The sequence below is a fragment of the Fukomys damarensis genome, unplaced genomic scaffold (genome assembly GCF_012274545.1).
Source record: "Fukomys damarensis isolate Sample0158 unplaced genomic scaffold, DMR_v1.0_HiC HiC_scaffold_10, whole genome shotgun sequence".
Lineage (NCBI taxonomy): Eukaryota > Metazoa > Chordata > Mammalia > Rodentia > Bathyergidae > Fukomys > Fukomys damarensis.
The window spans coordinates 8,713,896-8,725,384 of NW_022900922.1; the positions used below are offsets into that span (position 1 = coordinate 8,713,896).

The 11,489-nt window shown below is 48.1% G+C and overlaps 1 protein-coding gene across 1 annotated transcript in view; it reads left to right on the forward strand.

Moving 5' to 3' along the window:
• Positions 1–11,135, forward strand: part of Dip2c (disco interacting protein 2 homolog C) — a 304,786-nt gene extending 293,651 nt beyond the window's left edge. Inside the window, exons 38-41 of the mRNA XM_033761773.1 lie at positions 93–167; positions 3,715–3,889; positions 5,116–5,239; positions 8,427–11,135. Coding sequence (XP_033617664.1) covers positions 93–167; positions 3,715–3,889; positions 5,116–5,239; positions 8,427–8,679 — 627 coding nt within the window. The 3' untranslated portion in view covers positions 8,680–11,135. The remainder of the gene's footprint in view (positions 1–92; positions 168–3,714; positions 3,890–5,115; positions 5,240–8,426) is intronic.
• The last annotated feature ends 354 nt before the right edge of the window (positions 11,136–11,489 follow it).

The window sequence follows — 11,489 nt, forward strand, 5'->3', positions numbered from 1 at the left end:
TAGTAGCTTTCTGGAGAGACTATACTGGGTTCGTGTGTTATCTTTTTTCCTCTGTTACTACCCATCGTCAAGTTGTCTCCTTTCCCAAACAGATACTTCCTGGGGTTCGGATCATCATTGCCAATCCTGAAACAAAAGGACCCCTGGGGGACTCGCACCTGGGAGAGGTGAGTTCTGGTGTCCGCTGTGAGAGGTTTCCGTCTAGAACAAACCTGCCTTCCTGTCCCTTAGCCCTGCTTAGAGACCCATGCCGTGGGACACAGTGCCGCTCTCAAGTCATAATGGGCTGGGAAGTAGCTCAAGATAAGCTCTGTTGCTTAAATGAGTTCATGAAAGTTCAGAATTACAGAATGGGGTGTTGTATGATGGATTCTCCTCAGAGAATTGTCAACTGTGTATCCTCACCTTTTAGCTCTTGAGTTTGTCTTCCATTTACCTGCCTTCATTACTAAGAGTCCTCAGGAAAGTGACAGAGGAAGATAAAAGGAGAGCAGTGCCACACCGCACAGGCATGGCAGCACTAGATGGACTTTAACAGAATTGAAAATGGCAGTAATGTGCACTCACTTCTGACCAGAAAGCAGGCAGTAGGATTTTACAGCTTTGCTCCATTATGCTCATGATGCAGCCCAGCTGGGCTGCACCTAACTCCCTGCTGCTGGTTCCACACGCTATGGCTGCTTGGGGCTGCAGGAAAACCCCTCACTGTACAGCCTGGCTTCCATCTTGAATTCTCTCTCACAGCCCCTGGGCTGCATACTGCTGGGTCCTGCGCGGTGACTCCAGGTACCTCCCACCTCATCTGTAACTTCTGTTCATTCTTCTGTCTGCTGATGGACATACTTCTTCCCCAGAGGAAGGAGAGGGTCTCAGTACCCAGCCGGAATGCCACATTGTGTGGCATCAACACATTTCCCTTCCCTCCCATTATGCACCTGAGATGGTCCTCTGCGGAAGACCCCACCACTCAGCCAAGGTGTCTGTTAAAGTTGCCCCTGCCCTGAAATGAACAGACATTTCTCAGACAAAGTAGTAAAAACAGCAACGAAACATGTGAAAAAATGTTCAACTTCACCGGTCATTCCAGCGATGCAGATGAAAAACAACACTGAGATTCCACCTCACCCCGGAAAGAATGGCTGCTATCCAGAAATCAGCCAATAACAAATGCTGGCGGGGCTCTGTGAGGAGAGACGAACCCTTCTTCATTGTTGGTGGGAGAGAGTGCAGACTGCTGCATCCACTGAGGAAATCAATAAGGAGATACCTTAAACAAGTAGGACTGGAGATCCCATTTGACCCAGCTATCCCTCGGCTGGGTATCTTCCCAAAAGAATTAAAAGACTCATACCACTGTGATATATGCTCACCCATGTTTATAGCACCACAGTTTTTAATAGCTAAAGCTTGGAAACAACCCAATTGCCCATCAGTTGGAGGCTGGATAAAGAAGATGTGGGTTTTTTGTTTTTGTTTTTTTTAATAAAATGGAGTACTACTCGGCCATAAAGAATGAGAAACTAGAGACATTTATAGGAAAATGGATGCACATTGAGGCCATACTCTTAGGGAAATAAACAGGACACACAATGTGTAAATACCAAATAGTTTCTCCAGTGTGGTATTTATGATGTTTCTGTGTGTGTTTGTATTATGAAATGACCACTACGGTCAAGTTAGTTAACATATCTGCCACTTCATAAAGTTACTTCTTTTTTGGCATGTGTTGAGAACATTTAGACTGTACTCTCATATCAGATTTTGGGTAAACCATCATGGTCACCATGCCATGCACTGGATCCCCAAAACTTACTCCTTTCATGGCTGAGGGTTTGCACCTCTGGCCAGCATCTGTCCTTTTCCCAACCCATTCCCAGGACCCAGTAACTGTTGCTTTATGGTTTCTATAATCTCTACTTTTAATATTCCACTTAAAAAGTGAGATCAGGTTGGTCATGGTGATAACATGCCTGTAATCCCAGCCCTCTGGGAGGTTAAGGCAGGAAAATTTCAGGATCAAGCCTAGCCTGCACAATTTAGCAATTTCACAAGAACCTGTCTCAATTAAAAATTTTTAGAAGGCTGAGAATATAGCTCAGAGTAAAAGCCCTAGGTTCAATCTCCAGTGCAACCAAAAAAAAAAGGCAAGATCATTTAGCATTTGTCTGAATTAGTTTATATAATATCCTGCAGGTTCATCCATGTTGACAGAAATGGCAGGATTTCCTTTTTAATGCTAAATAGTATTCCATTGGGTTAACCAGGAACTTTTTGGTTTGGAAGAACGGAGAAAAATTATCATTACCTTTACTTGATGGTACACCTTTCTCTATTTCATTTTTCATGTTTTAGCAGGGATTTACTAACACCTGCTGTGTGCCAGCCATTTTTATGGGGGCCAGGGATTCAATGGTCAGCAAGACATGTTTTTACTTCAAGGAACATGGCCACTTTTCAGTGTAAATGAAATGAAAGCAGCCACATTAGTCACTTTCCCGTTGCCTGGACAAAGTACCTGATGTCCACAACTTTTTTTTTTTTTTGGTACCAGGCGTCAAACTCGGGACCTTGCACTTGTGAGGCAGGTGCAGTGCCACTGAGCTAATCCCTGGCCATGACACCTACAACTTAAAAGGAGGGATTTGTTTTGGCTCACAGTTTCCAAAGGCTCTGTCCATGGTTGACTGGCAGGAGGGGCATGACAGAGGGTCTGGTGGGGGAAAGATGCTCAACCCCGTGGGATCCAGGAAGCCGAGAAGAAGGGAGGAAGCAGGGGTAGAATACATCCCACCCAGCGACTCATCCTCTAACCAGGCCCGGATTTCCAGCCCCAGATTCAGCTACTGAAATCAGCAGGGGGCTGATTAGTCCTCTGATGAGCATTGCACCCCCACCACCCAGTCACCTTCTAAAACTCCACTTCTCAACACTGATGCTTTGGAGGAACATTTTAGATCCAAGCCATACCAGTAGCCAGTCCCGGAGTGTCTTAGCCAGGAATACTGCACAGTCTGAAAGACCCTGGTGTGCCTGCTCCTCTTGGGTAGGCATTGATGCAGGTAGGGTGTGAGAATCTTTAGGACTTTATTGACGTGACTGTTTGGCCTTTTCCCTTTTCTACATAAAAGACGTCTTCACTATGAGTCCATCTGTCTTTAGCCATTTCCTCAAATGCCAGACTGTCAAGCATTTCTGTTTCCTGTCTTTTAATGTCCCTGCCTTCCTCCCTTAGGTTTTGTTTTGTGCTGTATTGTCTTGTGATCTACTTGTTAAAGTGTGCTGACCAGGTAAAAGGGAAAAAAATCTTAAAGCTTTTTATCATTTTCCCCAATTGTTCTTTAGAAACAGTTACGTTTGGAAAAGCCCAAGGAAACTACTATACTACAGTATGACTGTTCATTCATTATGTCTGTCTTTAAGAACTGTTTTACATTTTTTCAGTTAATCTGTGTCATGCGATTTTGGGTAGATGGAAGGCTTGGTTGCTGGTTCAGCCATGTCTTGGTATAGTGATTGCCTTTTTTCAGGGAACTCTGGGGGCATCTGTGTGCCTCCTTGCACATCTGAGTGACATTAGCATTGTCTTGCTTGTTCAGACCAAGGAAGCTTCTAGTATGACTGGATACAACTTGTTGAATTGTAAAATAGTTTTAGCCTCTCCTCCCTGTAGTCTCCAGCCAGCCCATCCATAAAGATATTTTATTCTCTTCGCAGATCTGGGTTCACAGCGCGCACAACGCCAGTGGTTATTTTACCATTTATGGAGATGAATCCCTGCAGTCAGATCACTTCAACTCTCGGTTAAGTTTTGGAGACACGCAGACCATCTGGGCGCGGACGGGCTACCTGGGGTTCCTGAGGAGAACCGAGCTCACAGATGCAAATGGAGGTGAGTCCAGCCCCTCACACAGACCCTGAAACAGTCTGAGGTTTGGGACAGCCAGATCCAGGAGGGGTGTGTGTGTGTGCACGCGCACGCGTGTGTGTGTGCACCTTCTATACCCAGCCTGGACACAGCAGAGCTTAACAGAGGAAAAAGGCAGATGTGCCCTCTACCCTGAATCCTCCTGAGAACCGAGAGCAGACTGAACGCCAGAGAGGAGCCAGCTCCAAGCACAGGCTGCGTGTTTCTGTGATAAAGTGCCCAGAACTTCGGCCACTTGCTCAGGGCTGCCCTCCAGCTCCAGACCCATCTGAAATGCACTGGACCAGCAGCTGCAGAGACGTGCACGCTCTCCTGCTGGGACCGTATCTGAGCCTGTCCAGGATGGAATGACCCTGGAACCCATCTCTCTCTCTCTCTCTCTGCTCCCCCAGAGCATGGGGCCTGGCCTGGTGTGGAGTCACAAGTGGGCAGCTTTTCCTGTTTAGCCATGACACTAAGAAGAGCACATGTGATCGAGTCAGAGGACCAGTGGAGTGTGGCTATATCCTGTGTGCCTTGGACAGCTGAAACCATTGACTCCTTAGTGGGTGCTGGTTGTTCAGTAGTAGCTAATGTTAAGTTGGTGCCTTAGTCACAGCTGATGCAGGTGTGATCATGTAGGCGACAGTATGCAGAAAGTGACTCGAAAAGTGTGACTTTCCCCTGGTGGACAGAGCTCGCCAGGGGAGAGGAGGACGTTAGAGAGACTGCAGTGGCTGTGCATGGCCCCAGGGACGCAGACTTCCCAGGGCCAGTCAGCTGTCAGTCCACAGCACCAGTGAGGAGAGAACCAGCTGTGCCTGATGCTGGGATCGCATTGCTTTGCATCTGTCTCGCTTAGTGGTCATTAAAAAAAAAGCCCGCAGAGTGGCGTGGACTCATCTCGGCCCTCCGGCAGGCTGAGGCGGAGGGTCACAAATTTGGGTCCAATGTACATGACTTAGTACCCTGTCTCAAAACAGAAAATCAAATAGGGCCAGGGATGTAATTCAGTGGAGAGGTCCTGAGTTCGATGCCCAGTATTGCAAAAGAGAGGAAAGCAGGCCAGGGATTAACTCGGTGCTGCTGCCACCTGCCTCACAAGTGCAAGGCCCCGAGTTTGATCCCCGGTACCAAAAAGAGAAACAAGTGAACAGGCAGCTTGGTTAGCATGGCAGCGAAGCTCACGCATGTGGTTTGCCTCCCCACAGAGCGCCATGATGCCCTGTATGTGGTGGGGGCACTGGACGAAGCCATGGAGCTGCGAGGGATGAGGTACCACCCCATAGACATCGAGACCTCGGTCATCAGAGCCCACAAAAGTGTCACAGAATGGTAAGCGGGGCAGGCGCATCTGGACGTATCGGGAGCGGCGCTTGGGAAGCCTTGCCCTGGGCGGGTGCCATGCCCAGCGGGGGTTGGCCGAGCCTCGTCAAGGTGCATGTTCACCTTGAGGGCTAGCACTGAGGCGTCCTTGCACAGGTGAAGTCTCCTGTGCTTTAATAAGAAACGTACCGCCATGAAAATGCTTTCTAATGCTTCCCAGGAAGCAAGTTGTTCTTTGTTTTGTTAATTTATGGAGATGTATAGGAGGGAAAAGCTTCACAGATACACATGGATGCAGAAAGTCTTGGCTTGGGAACTGTAAAATGTAATGCGCTCTCTGGGAAAACATAAGGCGAGAAGAGAGGAGCCTTCTGGCCAGGCTTCACCGAGGCCTGCAGGGCCAAGTGGCTGGCGTTGAACCGAGCTGAGGAGGAGGCGGTCCTGCTGCCTAGTAGGCGAGGGCCCCAGTGAGGACGTGGGTTCCTAGCTTCTCAGGCGGGCGTGCCTTCTCTGGCCTGTTTATTCCGCTGTGAAGTGCAGAGTGTACTCATGGTACTTCAGCAAGAGGCCAGCAGTGAGGACATATCGTCAGCCAGTGCTAGATGGTCACAGGCCGGCTCGGTGTCTTTATGCTTCTTCGGGCATGAAAAGTGACTGGATGCCATTAGTTGTGGGTTTGTTTGCTCCTTTGGCGATAGGCAAGGAGGGCCCTGTGCCCCTGGCTGGGCAAAGACTCTGATGGAACGTTCTAGCTAGGAGGGGTCAGGATGCAGTGCAGGCTGGCCTGTGTTGTGAGCAATGGATTGGTTCAGACGTTGTCTGTCCCTCTTGGCAGCTGATTGGTTTGTAACAGCAGCCTGATCAGTGAGCAGCTGGCACAGGATGCAGTTTGCCTGCCTCTGGTCACTCCCAGACAAACTCAAATGAGAAGAGTGAGCCAAGCGCAGTGTACACCTGTCCTTCCAGCTCGCCGAGGCCGAGACAGGTGTGAGGCTGGACAGTGGATGAAAACCAAGAAAACAGAGACATTAGAAAGCGATCAGCCCAGAAATGGACATAGGGCCTCATTTTCTACTTACGTAGCTGTACATGTTAGTTAGAGCCTTCCAGTTTTCTGTTTCTAAGAGAATTGCGTTCGTTGTCTTTTATCATCTCCCTCAAGCATTTTCTACTTAGGTTCCCCTTAAAGTGAGTGCAGAGGAGCCTTCCTGCTTCCCTTCTGGCTTTCTAAGCATCACCCTTGGCCCTGGCCGTGTGGCCACAGACCTGAGTATGTTCGGGCCAGGGCCCCCCACCCCTACTCACACACAGACCAGGGTGAAGAGAGGGGATGAGGGATGAATGGGTTTTATGCGGGTGGATTTTGAACACGTTGGAAACGACTGAGCACAAACTGCCTGTCCTCCGTCCCGCGCCCTCCCTGGTCTCTCCAGCCTTCTCCCACCCCAGTGGTTGCTTCACACCAAGAAGCCTGTGCCATGGAATGGGCCCATTTCCATGGTGCCAAATTCAAGCCCACCAAGTTATCCGGTTTTCTCCAGTGGGTTTTCAGAGTCACAGCGGTGCTGCCCCTAGGAAGGCTCTGATGGAGGGTGGGTGTCCTGCCTCCATCCCAAGGCTTCCTGGCACACCCAGCATGACAGCACTGTGTTCACACTCGACTTGCTGCATCACCTGTGCGCAGCCGAGCTGACACCTGATCCTCGGGACCAAATGCCGCAATACACTTGGACCATAGATGCCTGGAACTTGTGTGTATACTCTGATGTCACAGTCTCACCATGTGGGCTTGTGTGGGACACGTGTAACATTATTGCGGTGTCACAGGATACCCTGTTTAGGAGCTTTAAACACCAGCACGTCGTCTTCAAAATAATTCTCAGCAGACCATTTCCTTCTGAGTTCAGCAGTCAGGATGTAAAACTCAGGAGAGAACTTCTGAACACACTCTACAGTCTTTTAGTGTGTGGACTGTCTGTACTGAGTAGAACACTTGTCTCTTTCTGGTTGACTTACTCTTCATGCTTACAGAAAACAAGAGTTTCTCAAAATGTATTCTGCCTTGAACTGGGGGGGACCCCTGATCAGGTGGGGAAGAGCAGACGCCCACAGCCTGCACCTGTCCGTTGAAGAGGCCCTCAACCAAGGAACGTTCTCCTTGCAGGTCTCCTACTCGGTGCAGCAGCAGCCTGCCCATGCGCGCACACACATGCACACACACGCGCACACACATGCGCGCACACATATGTATCAGGAGCCTCCAGAGCCTTATCCTGTTCACTGTGTTGCCCTCCCTGCTCAAGAATCTTCCAGCCCCGTTGCCAAGCAGACATCATATACCAGCATCTGTGAATTTCAGGATCCTTGCACGATGAGTTCTAAAAGTCAAAGTGAATGTATTCAAAGCACTGCATTATGCCGTTACCGACTGGGAAACCTGAATATTCTGAGGCCCTTCCTGCCGAAAAATGACTGTGCCAAATAAATCGTGCCCTGTGTGTGTTTTTGCTGTGGACCTGTCATCTCCAAACTCAGTGTCAGTACACAATATTGACTGTGAGCTCTGGGCCAGTGGCTCTTCTCCTCGAGGGCCAGCCCCGGCACATCCCACCCTGGAAATGGCAGAGGCCTAAGCCCAAACACAACAGTACTTCTTGAGCCTCTGCTGGCCTCGCCCTGGTCCCCTGCACTGACCAGATTCAGTGCTGGATCTGAGGACAGGAAGTAGGGGACGTTAAGGCACAGTGCACACATTCTGGGAGGGCAAGGAAAGGAGCATCCTGCCGCCATGTGCACGCCCCTCAGCAGAGTCTGGAAGCTGAAACGGAGGTACAGGTCCCCCTGAGGGCAGATGCTGGTAGCACCCTGCATCCTGAGACAAGGTCTGTCCTCGGGAGCGGTGAGGAGGCGCAGCAAACCGCGCTGTAGAAGGAGAGTTGCAAGATCAGGAGACACGCTCCGAAGCCGCCGCGGGAGAAGGCCCATCCAAAAAGGAGCTGCGTGTTCGCCGGAGAGGCCGTGTCCAGACGGTCTGCACAGCAGGACCGACCCCGGAGGGAGCAGCCGGCCAGAAGACACTGTCGAGAGTGCTCAAGCAGATCCAAACTGAGCCAGACAGAAGTTTTTCAAAAAGAAAACATAATCTTGAAATTAAAGATTTGCCAAATAATGATAGTTTCCCTTTTCTATCTTCCAGCGCTGTGTTCACCTGGACAAATTTGCTGGTGGTTGTGGTGGAGCTTGATGGGTCAGAACAAGAAGCCTTGGACCTGGTTCCGCTGGTGACCAACGTGGTCCTGGAAGAGCACTACCTGATTGTGGGCGTCGTGGTCGTGGTGGACATCGGGGTCATTCCCATCAACTCCCGCGGGGAGAAACAGCGCATGCACCTCCGGGATGGGTTTTTGGCAGACCAGCTGGACCCCATCTATGTGGCCTACAACATGTAGACTCGTCTCTGGCTTCCCCAGACTCCTCCGGGGATGTAAACCTTGCTCTCGGAGTCCACTGAACCATGCACACGCAAGGGCCACAGTCGCCAGCTCGGAGCCTGTTGTGGGATCGGGGGAGGACGACGTCACACAGCAGTCACCCTGGTGCGGAGATGAGATGTGAATTCACTGCTGGACCGTGCTCAGAAGGACTTTGGGTTACGCCTTCACTCTGTTGGAAAAGCTCATTTCAAAAACTTCTTTCTTCCTTTTTTTTTTAATTATTGGATAATAAGTGCTCTCTTCGTAAATGTGGTATTTTGTTAAGCCGAAATAGCAATTAAAAAATACTCTGCCCTCCAGATGGGTTCTTTTAAACAATTTATGTAGTGTGACAAAGAATTGTTTTCTCTGTTTTAATGTGTCATGAAATCTTAATGACATGGATCTGTTACTAATTTAAGCCATTGCTAGATCTTACCCTTCTGGAACATGTATTGAGGTACGAGAAAACCATCCAGATAGCACTGTCCCGTTAGATTTTAGCAGCTTTCTTTGTCAGAAATGTGCTGAAGAGACAAAGGCCAATCTATGGCCTTTGAAGTTAGCGTAGGATGAGAAGAAATTATAAATAAGGTGTATTTCGGCAGTTATCTTGCAAATATCTTTGTACTAAACTAAAAAGATAAAAATAAGTTAACTTCCTCAATATGTAATTATGTACAAAATGTTTAATTTATTTTGATCTCTTTAGAAGTATAAAAGAGAAAAAACATTCAAGAATATTAAAGTCTTGTAATGTTTGCTAATATAAAAAAGTGTTGTATTATCTTGCGTGGATAGTATCACAACAAATATATATATATGAAATATAAATTCACTAATGAAAAACAGGAGATTTTAAAGTTTAAATGCAGAACTTGTCACTTGCATGGTGCACCCTCCACTGAACTCACTCAACGCTGCTGTCGCGAGCAATCACAGATGCCAGTAGCCCCGTCTCGGAGTTTCTTCTAGAGCCAGAGGCCGGCAGGTGGGATCACTGCCACCTCAGCAATGGTGAAGGGATTTTAAGCTCAGTGTGCACTAATTTTTCCTTCGCTGTGCTGACGTCAGTGAATGCATTAACACCAGCTTGTGCTGATGCCGCGCAGGGGGCGCCAGGCTGGCAAAGATCACTTGTTTCCTTAGCTGCAAGAATTCTCTGTACCACGTTTTTCAGCCTTATAGTGTCACCTTTTTTGGTCATTGGTATGACAAGAGATGCTATTCTGTGGCCACCCCCACCCCAGGTTGCATTTATTCCCCCTCAGATGGTCACTGCGTGCGTGGACAGAAAGTCCAGACAGCTTTAAGGGAAAAGCCTCGCAAGTGCTGTCCCCTTATGTGAGACCCAGCCGGCTCTGTGAACCTCTGGTGTCCGGGGTTTCCTAGCTGAGCTCTAAGCAAACCCTGCCCCTCCCGGGGTCCGGGAATCACAACGGAGCAAATCCTCGCAGCTGCACTTGTACCCCTGTGCATGGACAGGTCTCTGGTTTGTCTTTCGCTGCTCGCACACCTCCTAATTTGCAGAGCTCATCTGTGCATTGCTAAAGTGAATTGGCCTGTCCGTATCCAACCAAGGAGGGATCAGCAAATCAGGATGGATTTCTTATTTTATAGTTGCCCCCAGTAGGATCCTGCAGTGGCTCTCGGTACTAGATATGCATGACTAAGATTGTTGCTGGGCAAAATTTAGATTCTTTTTTATTATTATATTCTAGGCAGTGTCTTTGTCTGCCCTTGTTATATGCAGCCGGCAGTAAGCCCTTTGCTGAAAGAGTTTTGTTTGACTTCTGAGATCCAAGGCTGATTGTTTTTTTTAAAAAATTAAGTGGCACGTTTTTTAAAAAACTTTTCTGCATATTTGGAGCATCCTTCCATCTCCACAGATGATTTGATTTTGAAAACATTGTTTGCCCATTGCTGTGTACGTGTGTTCCTCTACGTGCTTCAGATACACACTCCTACAGTTTTCTGCTTCCTAAGGGGGGAAAAACTACGGCGTACAGGAAACAAAAGACATCTTACTACATTCACATATCTCATTGAAGGGGGAAGTAGATTTGAGATTTCAGAAAGGATACAGATTCCGAAACGAAATCACAGCCGCAGGAAAACAGTGTGAGGTCTAGCTGATGTCGGGAAACAAAACAAAAAAAGAATCAGATGTCCCCTCAAACATTGTAACTTCCACCGTATCAACTTCAATCCCAGGAGGGCAAACGCTGCAGGAAAGCGGCCAGTAGCAAGTCTCCTCTGCGTCCTGTCGTCTCTGAGTTTAGGTTCAGAAGACTCGGTGGGCTGGCATGGAAGTTTGTGCAAGTAGGAAGGAGACACTTAAGTACCACCAGTTTCAGCAATAAAGAAGGATCGTTCTGTATTAGAAATTGTACTGTAGATAAATCATTCATGAGAATGTAAAAAAAAAAAAATGTTTGTCTTGTGACCTTGTGCTTTTGAAGTCAGCCAAAACCATGTAATTGACTTGCACAAAAGGAGGGTACACAGTGAACATGGAAACACAGACCTGATCAAACAGGAGCAGATTCCTCATGGTGCTTGTTTATTATATATATTTAATCCTGCTTGACACTTTACCCAAGGGAAATGGTCCCTTTTATCAGTTGAATGTTAGCAGCGTTATTTCAGAGTGTGGTGACTGGTTAGAGAAATTCATGTACTCAACCAATCACAGTTTCAAACAAAATTTTTATGTGCAAAGGACAGCAACCTTCTTGTATGTTCAACCACCAGTACGCTTTGTACATCTGTGATAACGCCTGTTT